The 16,780-nt window shown below is 41.7% G+C and overlaps 1 protein-coding gene across 3 annotated transcripts in view; it reads right to left on the bottom strand.

Moving 5' to 3' along the window:
• Window positions 1–12,597, bottom strand: part of RPAP1 (RNA polymerase II associated protein 1) — an 80,385-nt gene extending 67,788 nt beyond the window's left edge. The window contains exons 1-4 of one of the 3 annotated variants that reach the window (XM_048486081.1): window positions 12,476–12,597; window positions 6,293–6,537; window positions 2,877–3,019; window positions 1,045–1,137 (exon numbers count right to left, since the gene is read on the bottom strand). In XM_048486081.1, the coding sequence (XP_048342038.1) occupies window positions 1,045–1,137; window positions 2,877–3,019; window positions 6,293–6,488 (432 nt within the window). In that variant the 5' untranslated portion in view covers window positions 6,489–6,537; window positions 12,476–12,597. Of the gene's footprint in view, window positions 1–1,044; window positions 1,138–2,876; window positions 3,020–6,292; window positions 6,538–8,842; window positions 8,892–12,127; window positions 12,434–12,475 lie in introns of those variants that run through there. The other 2 variants (XM_048486082.1, XM_048486083.1) reach the window with 2 other exon arrangements.
• Window positions 12,598–16,780: the final 4,183 nt, after the last annotated feature.

The raw sequence follows: 16,780 nt of genomic DNA, 5'->3' as shown, positions 1-16,780 counted from the left end.
GTGAACTGTTATAAGGGCTCTTTCCCTCATTCCAGAAGGAAGGGCTTTGTCCTGCTTCAATATCCTCTGGGATCGGCCAGAATCAGTATAAATGGTTTTTCAGACAGACTATCCTACTCTCAGAGGCGGTTTCCGCACATGCAGGCTTGCAGGCTTGCATCAGCATGATTGATGCCGATGCAAGCCCTGGCAAATGGCCCCACAGGCTGCGCGGCTGGGGGAGCACACTCCGCACACTGCGCAGCCCCCAAATAGCTGGCTACCTTTTCCCTGACTTTCGTTGCTCTGAGGAGGGAAGGGGACACACCCCCTGGCCAGAGCGACGACTGAAGCGACGGAGGCAAGGAGGCGTGTCCCTTCCCTCCTCAGAGTGATGAAAGGAAGGGAAAAGGTAGCCAGCTGTTCAGGAGCGCCACAGGAATACGCAGGCTTCCACCCGCTGCTGTTAGCTCGGCAACGGGTGGCAACTGGCACATTCCATAAAACTCGCCCCCCGAGCGAGTTTCAGAAGCGGCATCTTCGCACCACTTCAGGGGAGCCAGGACGGCGCTGCTGCGATGCAGCAGGACTTCCTGTGCAATCGGTGCCCCAGGGACCTTTTTTCCCCATCCCTGGAGCGCTGTTGTTTCCCCGTGCGGAAACCACCAGAGTCTATTTACTTTGAAAGTGTCTTCTTCAACATCCCGTTGCTCATATCCTGGAAATGGAACCACCAAGAATCACAAATCCAGCAATGATAAAGAGTCTTGCAAAACTTCAGAGTCCTAACGCCAAGAAATATGACTTCATACATAGCCAAAACATGACTAACATAGCTCAGCAGCCTCAGTACTTTCCTTCCATCTTATTTGCCCATTTCCTAGCCCCACCCATTGTTGCCCAATCCTTCTGACAAGCTCATCAACTACAACAGTAATTTCAACACTTATTCTTTAAGTGTCAGTTTGCTAAGAATTCTGTGTATTCTAATATTTTAGTGAATAAGCGCAATGATATATACACTTGTTACATTGGGAAGCTACCTAACAAATAGCTGCTCCTTACCTCAGTTATTATTTCAGATCTGTGAAAAACTCTGGGAAACGGATCTCCAGTAGAAAATGGTAAGGTAATGCTCCTTGTGCTTGTGTCATGTTCCTGTCACAAATAAAGAACAAATACTATCTGAGCATTTGTTTCCTTAATAATACATGGTCTACTATGGCCCTGCATATGGAAAACTGGACTTAGGCCGAGATTTAGTTGAAATTCAAAAGTCTCCTCCATCTTGAAATGATAGTCCTTGCACAAATTAGGCCCATTCCGAACATGCAGAATAATGCACTTTCAATCCACTTTGCAGCTGTGCAGAATAGCAAAATCCACTTGCAAACAGTTGTGAAAATAGACTGAAAGTGCATTATTCTTCATGTACAGAAGGGGCCTTTGTCTTTCTGTCTCAGATAATCTTATATTGTGTTTGACTAACAAAAGCTTACCAGCAGAAAGGAAAAGTGCCATTCAGAGCCAAAGAATGAAGAAAGTTCTACGCCTTACACAACAATTGTATTTGTTGTTTCCCACCAGGAGCACTTTAACAGTGCAATCCTATGAAGAGTTACTACAGTCTAATTGCACTGATTTCAATTAGCTTAGACTGAAGCAACACTCCATGGGATTGAAATGTCAATGTGACAATTGTGTAAGGTGTAACTAAGAAGGCATCTGCTATCCAGGATTTGCATGGCTTTTAAACTTTATTTACAAAGGGTTGTTTTTTTAATTATGAAGAATTTTTAAGACTATACAAGTTAATTTTAGCCCTCCAAAAAGACACAATGATGGAAATTCCTACTGAAAAGGATTTCTCTTAACAATGAGAACAATTCCCAGGATGAGTCAGTGAATGGTAAATGTAAGTACCATGGAAAAATATTACACTATAGACTATACTATAACTGACACGGTTCAACTTTAATTCTGAGACACACTTGCAAATTCTCACATGGAAGCAGGCTGCTGACTTAAACAGCTGAATAACCAGATGACTGTTGTTCCTTGTGTCATGTCAAAAATTCAGACACACACTTCCAATCCAACAGTACTATAAACATTAAGCCACTTGCAAAAGGAAGGGCCTGAAATTCTGGGCTTGCAAAAACAAATTGAAGCTTAAAATATACATGCATCCTTTTAAATATGAGGGCCAGATACTTGAACTGCAATCCATTTCCATCTATATCTACCTTACATAACAGGGGAAATCTACACATAAGCATCGCTCAGCATACTTGACAGAGCGCTCCTCCATTCTGTATCTGAATTAAGAGGCAAGCAAGTTAAAGCCTGGCCTGAACAATCATAATTGTCATATACAATAAACAAAATTAGAAAGAAAGGCATACAAATTCAACCTATAGCTCTGACAAATCTGGAAGATTTTATTTTGATAGGTAAAGACTGCCTTGTGTTCCTCCTCTGATGGTAGGCACTACAGCTCAGAAGTACCCCCATGGCCTGGCTTTTCTAGCTCATATCGGCAATGGGACTGGCAAAAACCTCTGACTTGAGGCCTTGTGAAACCACTGCCAGTTGGAAACTGCTGACAACAGCTGGTCAATAAAACCAGGTTCATACATTCATGTTTATTCAGAATTGAGGAGTAAGGGTTCAGGCACTAAAAAGCTTCTCCTTTCTCCCCCACCGCAGAAAGTTAAAAGGTTATACAAAATGTTAATACAGGAAAATCTGTATAATCCAGCTTTTCTTAGTGTAAAGTTAAGATAACTTTGAAACAGCATGGTAATGTTTGTTTTCAGGGCGCACAACTCCGGACTTAGCACTTTTCAATAGTCAACACAAGATGCTTAATCATCTGTTACAAGAATAGGACACACAATTATTTTGCTGAGGACTGCTGTGATGTGTTGATCCCCATGATCCAACTGCTCCTCTGGATCCTCAAAGTGAACATGGGTACTTCTGAATTTGGATTTCTTTGGAGGACCTGGTGTCAGAGATGGGGGCACATCAGGGAAGTCTGAAAAAACAAAACAGGTGCAGAAAAAAAATATTAGTATTCATTTATACCCTGCTGTTCTCTGCAATTGAGAGCCACAGGGGCTTCCAATGCTATTCTCCTCAGTTTCAACCTATGACAACAACACTGCAAGGTGCAGGTGTGACTGGCTGAAGGTCACCCTGCAAGCTTCCATGGCAGAGCAGGAATTTGAATGTCTCCCAGATCCTAGTCTGGAACTCTAAGACACTGCACCACACAGAACAGTAGATATCTACACCTGCTACGCACTTGTGAGTTAGTATAATATAGGGGCTTCAAGAATGAGTTATGAACCAGGTGTAATGTGTGTTGGAGTACTCTTCTTGTGGTCCAACCACATGTTGTGTAGATACTGAAATGAATACAAGAAGGGAATAACTTCAACACACAAAACAGATGAGCCCACTCTGTACCTCACACCACACAAGCTTAATTAATTAGCAGTCAGCAATGTGTCTGGATTGAAACAAGTACTAAACCCTGTATCTAAAAAAAACCTCTGAGGCAACTGTAAAATAAAGATAAACTGCAAGATGATTTCCTGCAACCAACTAGATTACAGCTTAATCCTATCGCTGATTTGAAAATCAAACTGCAGCTGCAGTAGATCATATGCCAACAGAGATCAATATAGGTGGCATGTGGTCAGATTTGTTCTCACACAGTTGCTTGGTCATCTGTATTTCTATGAACACAGTGCATTTTTTTCCACCACAGTGTGCGCAAATTGCAGCTATGTCGGATAGCCGCATCAAAAACACGACGACATAAAGGCTTCAATCCTGTGAACATATTCTTCAAGAACACTACTTCTAAGTCAAAGCAGAGCCTGCTTTCTCTGCTGCTAGTACTTCCATTTGCTAATGGGCTCATTGAAAGCCACTGATCTTCTGCAAACAGAAGTACTACCAACAGAGGAAACAAGCTGCGCAGTGGCAGGAGTGCATGTAGGACAGGTTGCATGTAGGACAGGTTGACAAAATCCAAGTCATAGGAGTCTTGTAGCACCTTAAAAACTGACAGATTTAAGAAAGTGTAAACTTTTGTGGTCTGCAGCCAAAAATTCTAAACACCCTAGTAGGAAATGCTGGATTTCAGAGGTTTGAGAGCTTCTTATATTAGAAAAAATGACTTATCAGCAAAGGTAGCTGAGCAACATTATATGAAAACTGAGCTAGAAATGTAGCAGCTACTCATAACTCAATAAAACATACAACATACAAACACATAAACATGCAACACCAAAACCAGGGAGAAGGGCCAATAACATTAATGAAGCAATAAAGTCTTCATCCACTGGCAGAAGACACCGATAGGAGGAGACAGAATGAATCTAACTGACGAGGAGTTCCAAAATGTTTGTGCCATGACCAAAAAGGCCTTGGACTGCCAACTACCTAGCCTCAGATGGTGGGGGTACCTGAAGCAGGGCTTCCAAAGATTATTAGAGTGAATAGGTAGACTCATATGGTTGATGTGAGAGGGGATTCAAATCTGAGTCTCCCAGATCCTCGTTTGACACTCTAATCACTGCACCACGCTAATTGAAATCCCTCCCCCTCCCCAGTTTTCAGGAATGGGGATCGGGATTTTTAGCCTCAAAGGCACCGGACAGAAATTGTTTCCCTTCATTCAGAGTGTGGAAGTACTCCACTTGCAGTCATCTTGCTCCCAGGTCACCTCAGAGCCCCATGCAGAAATGTGCTGATGTATCACTCAGATCAAATGGCTAAATTATAGAAACTCTCATTGGCTGACTGCTACTAAGAGGATACAGACCTGACATTGTTATCATAGTTATTTCATTAGTAACATTAAGCTGGGTGTCATTCTATTTTCCCACTGGAATAATTTCACCACAGAAATAGAAAGATGCCATTCCGTATCCAATAACCTATTATTTTATTTATAAAATTAATATCCTGCCTTTCTGCCCCGATAAGGGCCACCAAGGTGGCTAACAGATTGAAAACATAAACAATAAAAACACAGGGGGCTTCGTTTACTTTTTGCCATCAACTCATGGCTGACTTATGGCAACCCTGTAGGGTTTTCATGCCAAGAGATGCTCAGAGGTGATTTATCATTGCCTCCTCTTTGTGGGCTGAGAAAGTACTGAGAGAACTGTGACTGGCCCAAGGTCACCTAGAAGGCTTCATATGCAGGAGTGGAGAATCAAAATGGTTCTCCAAATTACAGTCCGCTGGATTTAACCACTATACCATGCTGACTTTCAAAAAAATTTTTTTACAAACTATTAAAATCAAACAACCACACATCATTAAAACAATTACAAACGTATATGAAAATATAAAAACAATATAAAAGGAGTGCAGGAAGGAGGGATTACTGAGGGAATGTTAAGACAAAACAAAAAAGTCTGTATCCAACAGCAGAAAACAATAACAGAAGGGATCACCTGCTGGAGAAAATGACAGATTTGGATTCTATAGCATTAGCCTGGGCGGGGGGGGGGGGGGGCCCCCCCTGAAGACACAGAGTTTTGGTGCCATGATCAAGAAAGCCCTCAACCAAGTTGTAACCTGCCTCATCTCATTAGGCATGACATCCAAAACAGGACCTTCAAAGATGACCACAGAGGTTGGGCAAGTTCATAAGGGATTAGGCTGTCCTTCAGGTATGTTGATCCCAAACCATGTAGAGCTTTCAAGGTCAAGAGCAACATCTTCAATTGTGCCTGGAAACAAACTGGGAGACTATGTAGATAGGTGAAGACTGCGGTGATATGGTCCCTACAACCCACTCCAGTCAACATCTTGACAGCAGCATTCTGTACCAACTGACGTTTCTAAACGCTTTTCATGAGCAGTTTTGTGCTATGCTAGTCTTTTTCTAGTTAAGTAACTAGAAAAAGACTAGCATAGTCTTTCTCCTGGCCCCTTCCAAATTCCACTCAGCTAAAAAGACAGTTTCTTGCTACCTTTGATACAAAGTCCCTTCCAAGCAAGTGAAGAGATTGATTTAAATCTGGTTCAGGACCTTCTGTGTTCTGGTCCTATGCAGTCTGCTGTCCTTTGACACCTGACCTGGATGGTAACATACAGACAATGCTTAAACATCTTACTTAAATTTGCTTTAAAGTGTAACTGTTGTGGCTCTTACTGTACTGTCAGGTCCCAGGCCTCTACCGGAAGGTGCGGCTTGCCATCTTTCAATGTGTGACAATTCCAGTTGCTGAAGGAGGGCTTGGTAGTCTGTGACTTGAGAGCCCTTGCATTAACATAAACTTACCATCTAATGACACCACATCTCTGTCATGCTGCAGTGGGAGTCTCTCCTCATCTCCAGCTCCAGCTCCCCCATTCCCTCTTCTCTTCTCTGCCTTCTTTACAATCTTCACTGCTGGAGAAGCCTTTGATGCCAGGAACTGATTCTGAAATCTCAACAAATCTGCTTCGGACTCTCCAGGCTTTGGCCTTGGCAACATCTTTCTCCTTTGTTCTCCCTACTTTCCTCTGGAGTGTCTGCTGCAAATACTGAGGGGAAGAGGGGAAATATGAGATCTGACTTAGGGAAGCAAGCTTTGGAAGAATCCTTATTTTTTTATATTTTCAACCTTCACACATCTTGGAATTCCCTAAAAGCCAAGAGATCTATCAATACTCAGTCCAGGATAGCACTGAACAATCAACCACCTAGACTTTATTTCAAGGAAAGGTGCCCTCCTACACTAATCATTACCAACTGAAACAATATGCAGAACTGCTCTGCATATTCAGTAAACAACAGGTACATTATGTTGCCAAAAGGGGGTGCAGAGTTCTTGTTTGTGAGTTTGCTATTTTCGGAAAAAGACAGCACATTCTCCCTAAGATCCATATGCCTTTGAATTGGCTGCTGAGTATACAGCTTTCTTGAAGAGTTTCTTTCCTTTCTTTTGTACTTCATAGCACCAGCAATTTTTCCCTCTCAATATTTATGGGAATGGCTCAGCAGGGGTAGTAGTTAAGCACATTCCAAGTAACTAGCTCATTTTTATGTGTACAAGCAGCAATACAGGACTTCAGAGGCTGAGCATTCGCTACCCTAAATAAGTGGATTTCAAAGACCACCTGGGAGCCAAATTAAACAAACTGACCTGCAATGTCCACTCTTATTTCTTTGTAAATAAATATAATAGATTAAAAATAATGTCTATTTATTCCTTTCTTTCTCCCTCTACATTTTGCTGCCACCAGGATTTAATTCCAAATCCGGGAATTTATACTTCCTCCTGAAATAGTGTAGCCAAGCTTTAAAGCAGATTCGAAGGGCTCCATGGTCCTGAGGAAATTACTAGTGTGGGATTCCAGGTTATATTTAACAAAATAAATTTATATTTATATAAATTCTTTGGCTTAAACATGTCAAAAATAATTTACAAAAAATAAAACAAAAAAATTAAAACAGAGACATCAACTTTTGCTGAAGTGACTTTCACTTTACATCAATCCACGCTCTCACTCCTTTACATCTCCAAGATCATTTCAGGATTTGACTCCTTTTCAAGTCTCTCACTCATTACACCACAGACTGACTGTCTTTAGTACAGAATACTCTCTCTCTTGCTGTCTCAGTTCAGCAATGATATTTTCTCTCTCATTCCCTCTCGTTATTAGGTTCTATACACACTCTAATTCAGTTTAGCTCAAACTGACTCCCTGTCAGTCTCCAACACAGACTGCTGTCTCTTTCTCAAGTTTTGCACACACTCTGACTCTCATTTCAACACAGACTCTACTCAGTCCCTCTCCAGTGTCAATCACATCGCTCTCTCATCCCCCTTTCACCTCTTTCTTCTACAACTTATTTCTCACTTTAAAGAAACACACGCAACATTTTAAAACATTACATGACCATTTACAATCAAAACTGCTTTCTAATTCCCTTTCTAACTATTGCCTATGTCCTGCCTCTTTTTAGAAAAGAACTAGCGGGGCCCGGCCATGCGTTGCAGTGGCAATTGTCCTTCTCATCACAGTCCGCAACCCACACAGATGTCCATGCAGGTCCAATGATCCCCAACATAGCCTTTTGGGGTAGTCAAATGGAATCCCTCTTTCCCTTTTCAATGCACATCGTTATATGGTGCTGTCTTTTTTTTTAGTATAAGGTAACCCTTTCCATTCCACAACGGAACTGCCCAGAGTGTGAATCCCGCAGTCCATGAGGCTGGCTGACACACACAGTCCTGGCTTGGGTAAGGCAGAACTGGGGCAAGCAGGCTATCCCAGTCAGGCAGCAGAGGCAGGGTGGTGAGGCGCTCAGATCGAGGCCAGCTCCCTGGGTTCTTAAAGGGCCATGTGCAAAAGAAGCAGAGCTGGTAGTGTTGGTTTGCCCCCACCCCGTGGATTTTCTTAGAAGGAAAAGGCAAACTCCAGTTCGCTTTTAGTAAAAAAGAGCTGTGACGAATATGGGTGAGGAAGTGGGTAAGTGGTGGTTGGATGTGAGGGAGGGCAGAGTGAGGTGTGTGAGGATGAGCTGGATGTGTATGAGAGTGTGTGTGTGTTGTGTGGTAGTAGCGGGTGAGGCACAGAGAGTGAAAGTTACCTGCTTGTGAGGGGGAGGGGGACCCCACCTGACGTCTCACATGGCAAAGTGTGTATGTGTTTCACTTCCACTCGTATTACCTAACACTGTTACCTATTTACTGTTTTAACTGCTCATCTCTGGCCATCTGCACAAACATTCTAAGGGAATACCAACCCCTCAGGCCACAGACATGCTGCACGAACATTCTAAGGGTGACAGTTAAACACAGCCAGCTTCATGGCCTGGTGCACCAGGAAAAAGACGTTTTACCTGGCTCAGGTATGGACTTTCGGTGATTTTAAGGTCCGATTACCTGCCCGCAACAGGGAGGGACGTCATGTGAAAATTTGGGGGCGATCCATCCAGCAGCTTCTGGGGGAGACCATCAGGGACAAAACACACATTTAGATTTATATATATATAATGATGATGCAAGTAAGAAGCAATTTGTGCATTTACTGTCATTTAGGGAATCTGAAGATCAAAGAATTTCATGTCTAGAATCAACTGGCTATTGTGGGTTTTCCCAGCTATGTAGCTGGGAGTTTTTTCCCAGCTATGTAGCTGGTAGTTTTTGCTTTTAACATTTTGCCCACATCTATGGCTGATATATTCACTATACTGTTCCATGGAGAGAACCACACCTCACCATGACATGCCTCTGAAGATGCCAGCCATTGGGGCAAGTGAATGTTAGGAGTAAAAACTACCAGACCATGGCCACATAGCCCAGAAAACCCATACCAGTCTATCTGAAGATACTTTCTTAAAAAGCCATGATTAATTCCAAAACTTCTAACAAACAAAGCAGATGCTTACTCTACTAAAGTAATAAATCCTGGCAATCTAGAACATCACAGAACAAACACCTGGGATCTGCAGCATCTGTTGTTCTGGCAGCTAGTGAAAGCATGTAACACCTTTCATCCAGAAGAAACATCTTAAAATAGTCTGCCAGAAAAGAGAACAGATCTTGCTGCATCTTTGAATCAGACTTCAACCGCTAGATTACGAAAAACGGTGAAAGAGGACATCCCACAGTGGTCAGTTTCATGAAATCTCTGTCCATCTAAACTTCAGTGGCAAACTCCTCGCCATTTTATTTTATTCAATATTTATGCCCTTGTTACTTTGCAAACTCAATTTTTATTGTTGGCCATAGGGATATCAATAAGACCCTCTGCAAAAACAACCAACAGTGTAAGAGTTACAGATTTCCTTCAACTTTTCTTTATAATCATGGAAATCACAAAACTCAAAAATAAATCCAAATAGTATTCCTATTACTTCTGGCTTTTCTTATGCAGAGGTCTACCTATATGTGAAAGTATGTATACAGTGCGTTTTGGTTATAGTCAGTGATGTTTCATGAAAAAATTCCAGGACAAAAATTCCAGTGTTTACTTTCTAGGTAATCTCATGCTATCCCTTTCTGGCTAGTTTTGTTCCTCCTATGCTACTATTGGAAGCTTTTAAAAAAGATGCTGAAAGTGGGCCTTTCTACCTATGCTGGGGTGTGGTGTGCCCAAGCACGACCTTCAAGTTGCCTTCTCAGTATGCATAGCTAGTTTCATACGAGTGAAACTAGGACTAGAAAACTCCCTGTCTAAAGTGCATAAATAATGGGATTTAGTTAGCTAGCAGCTGCCACACAATTCTTCAACAACTCAAAGCCAGCAGAATCAATTCTAGAAAACGCAGATCTTTTTTTCACTAAATGAGAATTTTTATTTATTTTATACATCTAAATAGCACACACATAAAGATAAAATCCTGATCTAGTCCCCCCTCCTCCTATAATAATACTAAATTGAAAGAAAAAAACATACACAAACACCTACACATATATATGGTGACTTCCAGCTACCTCACTAAGAATCCAAGCATAGATCTAATTCCACGCTTATAATTAATATCTACATTTTTTCACTTTTAGTCCTTCTTATAAAGTTAATCCAATACGCTGTTTTCATTTAAGTCTCAAATCCTGCCGTTGTTTCTCTGTCTGAATATGTTTTCAATAAGTAGTCCGCAAAGGATTTCCAGTCTTTCAGAAAATTATCTATATTCTTGTCTTTTGTAACTACCATCACCCTTGCCATCTCTGCATATTCTGGGACTTTCAAGATCTAGTCTTGTTTTGTAGGAATTTTGTTGTCCCTCCATTTGTATGCATATAAAATCCTTGCTGCTGTTGTCATATACATAAAGTGTTCTATATTGATTAGGAATACTTTCCCCCATCAACCCCAACAGAAACGCCTCAGGTTTTTTTTCAATTGTCATTTTCCAAATCTTTTGCATTTCTTTTAAAATCATATCCCATAACAAATTTGCTGGCTTACATAACCACCACACATGAAAAAAGAACTATCCTGAAATGGGGCAAGCCGTTATCATTAAACAAGTTGCAGACATGGCCTGCAACAGCTTTTTCTCCACAAACCCCTGCACCGTACTGCAAATCAATGAAAACCAAGGCAAATCTATGAAAACCGAGACAAATTTTTCACTGAAAAAATCGATGAAAACCGAAACCGATGAGAACTGAAGGCAATGAAAACCAAGGTTCCACTGTATTTTTGTTGTCTACTTTGAATGTTTCTAGTAATTCATACTAATGAAACCAATTTTTAACTATATCTTTTAATTCATCCAATGGTTTAAGCTCCCATTTCTCATTCTGGTACGACAACAATTCTCTGTAAGAAAGTAATTTCTCCAGCATTTTCACTTCTTTTCTTGAAAACATTTCAATGGGGGACAACCATAAGGGAGTTATACTTGCAATAAATCTTTTATATCTCAACCATGGCCAAAGCAGACTCCTTCTAACATAATAATTTGCAAATTCTTTATGAATCTTTGCTTTATTGTACCACAAGTAACCATGCCACTCTAATCTTCTATCAAACACATCCAGGTCGAACAGTCTAGTAGTCTTCAACATCACTCATTCTCTGATCCACACCAATACAGTTGCATCAAAATACAATTTTAGATTTGACAAAGGTAAAGCTTCTCTCTCTTTTGCATCTTGCAAATTCTTATATTTTATTCTTTGTTTCTTGCCTTGCCAAATAAGATTGCTGATATCTTTTCACCATTGTGTAAAACATGTTATGGTATTAATTACTAGCAACACCTGGAAGAGAAATAACATTCTTGGAAGCACATTCATCTTTATCACAGATACTCTCCCCAACAAAGATAAATGTATTCTGTTCCAATCTCAACAAATCTTTATTTATTTATTCCATACTTTTACATACTTTTATTCTGAAATAGTAAACAATTTTTATTAGTCAACCACACTCCCAAATACTTAACTTTTTAACTACCATGAATCCCAACAGCTGGGATAATTTGTTTGGTACTTTCTGGGACATATTTGTGTTAGGATTTTTGTGTTACTCTTGTTTAACTTGAACCCTGCCAGATCACCAAATTCTTGCATTTTATTTAACAATCTTTCCATATTTTGCACTGGATCTTCTAATATTATTAAGAGGTCATCTGCAAAGGCTCTGTCTGCTTATAGGATTGTTTACTTACATTCAAACCTCTTATTTGGTCATCACTGAAAATGCTGATCTTAAGTTGCAGCTCTCTCTCTACCCACTTCTCCTATCATCAAATTTATTCTAAAACTGCCGGTAGCGACAGCAGCAAGACTTTAAATAAATAATCAAGGCTTTGCGGGAGGCAAACAGAATGATTTATTGCACAGCAGAACGATGTCTGCACGTGCTCGGAGGCACTTCTTTTGTAATCGTTACTCTCCATGGTCAAAGTTAAGCTGCCTTTGCGACCAGTGAGGACAGAGGGAACGTTGCTACGGACGCCCCATGAACTCCGTTACTACCGAGCAGACCCAGTCTTTGCCGACGGGAACCAACTGACCTGAGCTTTGCAGGCGCCTCAGCCTTCAGCGGCGCTTCCGCCCTCAACCCGGCAGCGGCCTCCGCGCGCACCGCCCCTTCCGCTTCTGCTGCAGCCAAGCCAAGGAGGCCGTTTTCCCGACGGCGGCGTGGTGTTTGGTCGAGCTCCGCCTTTGTTGCCATGTTGAGCAGCCGCCGGTTGTGTCGGTCGAAGCCGCAGTCTGGCAGATGTCGAACTGAGCCTGGGTGGTGGAAAAGAAGCTGCTGAAAACCACGACTCGGCTCGGTCCTAGGCAGGTTTACTCGAAGCAAGCCTCGGAGATGTCAGTGGGTTTACTTTCGAGTAAGTCGGCATGCAGGCGACTGTAGCCAGTCGTCCCCAAAACACGGCTTTCAGCTCGAGGTGGTGCAGGTTTAAAAACACACACGGATTCAACACACCGTGCAAGCTTTTGAGAGTTCTTCCTCAAGCTGCATGTTAAAAGTATAAAACAAAGGAGGAAAAAAGGTCTCTCGGGTCATGATGGTAAAAGGCATCCTCGTCCACAGTCTTGACGTAGATTGCCTTGCAAGGCGTTGCAAACAGTTTCCTGACCGAGAAGCAGCAGCAGCATCATAAAGCGAGAGGTGTTTCTCCATTACCACCGATAACTCCAACCTGATAAGAGTCTTGGAGAGGTCGCTCCAGTGCATGCTTCTGGGATTTTGTTTGCTGGTCTTAATGACAGGCTTTTATCTTCACGGTTGGATTTTTTCTTTTGACGTTATTTCATTTGCCCTCCTGCCTTCTTAGCTTATGGCCCTTTGTTTTGTTTTCTGGTGAAGGTCGGCTTTCAACAGTTGCCAGATAGGTAGGAAATCAGGCAGACGCTTCTGAGCTCACTGAACTTCAGCCTTTTGTGCCATTATGAAAGACAAAACAACAAAGAACTTTTTGACACTGAAACCTTATGTTTTTGGGGGTCAGAGCCTACTTTGTCAGTTGCATGAAGCAGTAATTTCCTAAATTAAGGAGTGAGTACCCAGAAGAAGGAGAAAAAAATGGCTTCTACAAAGTCAAGTCAAAAGATCAAGTCATATAAGCAATGCCTTTTTTGTTTTAAAAAATTGCCTGTACACTTATATAACCGCATGCTGATTTCCATCAATCCCTCATTTCCCATGTAGATCCCAACTAGGTTATTCCTGAAGGTCCACTCTTCTGGCTGAGAGGGGTGGACCAGCTCATGAAGATCAGGATCTGGGAGAGTCTCCCCACCACCATGGCCACCACAACCAAAAGTGCTGGTAATCAGTACTGTTACCGCTGCTGCTCGGGTAACAATAAGTGATTTCAGCTCAGCAACTTAATGAGGCGCAGGAAGCTGACATTCTTCAAGGCAAAAGATTTTATTTTCAGGTGATGGTCACAGCTCGGGCAGGAGAATCGCTCTCTTGCAACCCCGCACAAGAACTTTTATTCCCAAACTTCAAAGGGGCAGGTAAAAGGGGAGGTGAGGGGGCAAGTCCCTCACCAAACACCAATAAGAAAACAACAATACAAAAGCAAGATACAATTACAACTTCTGAATGGGATTACAAAATCCCTCTGTCAAACGTCTTCTTGCGGGATCTCATCGAAAGTAGTGCTGAAGGAGAGCAGATAACAGTCCATTCAGGGGAAATCCAGGAATGCATTCAGCTAACACTCCAGCTATCTTCTTTATCAGATGGCTGTTCGGTTCAGTAATGTCCTGAGGCTCCCGGCTCCTCAAAATCTTTACAACAAAGAAAAAGTTCGACTGCTTATTCAATGAGTGGTCCCTGCGCACGCTCTTCCAACTGGGCCAGGGACCTCTAGGTGCTGCCAACAGATTTGATTTGCAAGTCCAAAGAGGGTATTTTGTCTTTGCTAAGGAGTTAGCTGGGTGTTGGTCTAAGCTGCATTCCAGAGCCAACTTCCTTGTCCCTTAATATCAGCCTCTACAGGCTACTGCTTTTGCTAACTGACACAAATTTCAAAAATAACATTTCTAAACTTAAACATTAGAGAAACCTTAAGGGATAAACACATATACTTATAGGCAAGACTCTCCTAAATTAACAATAACAAAACCTTAAACTAACTGGAGAACCTAGTCAAACTAAAATCCTAAACAGCGGGCACATCATAAATTCAACTAAAGGGGGGCTTAATATATCTTAAAAGGGCATTAGCAAGAGGGGAACCATATAACATTGACACAATCATACATATACATTCTCTGTGAAACTTATGGAGGCTTCTGAGCCACACACGTCTCCGCGTCCGGGCATGGAGCCAGTGTAGTCAAATAACTTGATTCAGGAACATATTCTGTTTATTTTCCTTGGCGGTAACAGTACTGAGTGCCATCATACACACAAAACCCTAAATATAAGCATTATAGCTGTGTCATAGTATGGTATAATAGTACTTATTTTGTGACTTGCCGAGAACCACATGACTGCTGAATAGGGCTGCCAACCTGAAGATCTCCTGGAATTATAACTGATCTCTAGACTACAGAGATCAGTTCCTCTGGAGGAAATGACAGCTTCAGAGGATGGACTCTCTGGGATCATATCCCCATTGAGCTCCCTCCCATTTCCAAATTTTGCCTATCCCAGGCACCATCCCCACATCACCAGGAATTTCCCTGCCCAGAGCTGGCAACCCGACTACTGTGTGCCCTCTTCACTTCTGGACCGAACACATACAATTATATATCTTTGATCTTAAAATCCCTGCATGGCTTGGAACCATTATCTGAGGCTAGACGGGTGGAGACCGTTGAGGCACCAAAAGTTTGGAATTCCCTTCCCAGAGAGATTTGTTTGTCTCCCTCTATTGGTGTATTTTGTCAATGGGTAAATTTGCTTTGTGTAGCAAACCACTGATAAGGGTTATTGGCCCTCCTTCAAGATGACAGGAGATTTGTGAATTCATCTGCCATTCCTTCAACCGTCTTTGTTCTAGAATGCTCCGCTTGGGTCCTAGTGTCTATCTAGTTCTGTCCCCAAGGCACTAGGACCCAAACAGAACATTCTAGAACAAAGAAGGTCCAGGAAATGGTAGATAAATTCACAAATCTCCTGTCATCTTTACTCTGAAAAGAGTATAGTGTTGTCTATTTCTTTGTAATTTCATTTTATCATTTTAACTGTATTTAATTGTTTTCATGTTTGCTGTTTTGTAGATCCCAATTGGGTGGAAAGGGGGCATTAAAATGTTTCAAATAAATAAATATTAACATGAAATGTGTAATTGTAATCTCTGAACATGTGGGGTTCTCTCCCCAAGGTTGACAGGTCTCCTGCTACAGTGGGAAGCCTCCCACTTGCAAACTCCTTCAATAGGCTGGGTAGGGGGAAAATGTAGAAAAAAATCATCAATGCAGTGACGATAGAGCATTCTTTCCACCCTCAACCTACCCAGAGCATTGAGTAAGTATAACAGTGCAGACCATGCCCTAAGTACAGAATCCACTCCAATGAATAGGATCTAATCAGAAGAGACATGGTCTCCTCACTAGCTGGAGTAATAGTTTATTCTGAAAAAAACAACTCAATGTAACTTGTTGGTAAATTTTGAATTTGTGATGCTCTGAATTAAAAAAGAATTGGCTAATAAGTTCCCTGTTCATAACATTCCTTTGTATTATAAGTCAGTCCCCATGTCACTTAATTGTTATGTTATTCATAATTTAAAGTGAGATGATCACTTGAAGTTGTCTTATTTTGAGACAGACCATTGATATACCAAGGTGGTTATCATCTACTCTGACTGGAAGCAGTTCTTCAGGTCAAGGTCTTTCATATCACATACGACCTTTAAAAAACAACAACTAAACACAGCAGGGATTGAACCTGGGATTTTTTTTGCAAGCAAAGCAGATTCTGCATCATTGATCCATGGCCCTTCCCCAGTCCATGTTTTGATCTTATATGCTGATGCTGCATCTGTACAGTGAGCACTCAGTACACTGGTCAGTCAGGGTCAGTACCTGCTATTGCTGCATGCTCAAAACCTTACTACCTCTTGGAATCAGTGAATTTGCCTTGATTGCCAAAACTCTCTTGATATTTTTGCAAACAGAACAATAATGCTGAAAACAGTACTTTACAGTGGCTTTGCCTAGACTAGAAGTCAGGAATGAAATCATCATTCTCATAAGAACATAAGAACTAGCCTGCTGGATCAGACCAGAGTCCATCTAGTCCAGAATTCTGCTACTCGCAGTGGCCCACCAGGTGCCTTTGGGAGCTCACATGCAGGATGTGAAAGCAATGGCCTTCTGCTGCTGCTGCTCCTGAGCACCTGGTCTGC

Source organism: Sphaerodactylus townsendi, linkage group LG02 (assembly GCF_021028975.2).
Source record: "Sphaerodactylus townsendi isolate TG3544 linkage group LG02, MPM_Stown_v2.3, whole genome shotgun sequence".
Lineage (NCBI taxonomy): Eukaryota > Metazoa > Chordata > Lepidosauria > Squamata > Sphaerodactylidae > Sphaerodactylus > Sphaerodactylus townsendi.
Note: the sequence above shows the minus strand (reverse complement) of the source record. Positions and strands in the feature narration are given on the sequence as shown.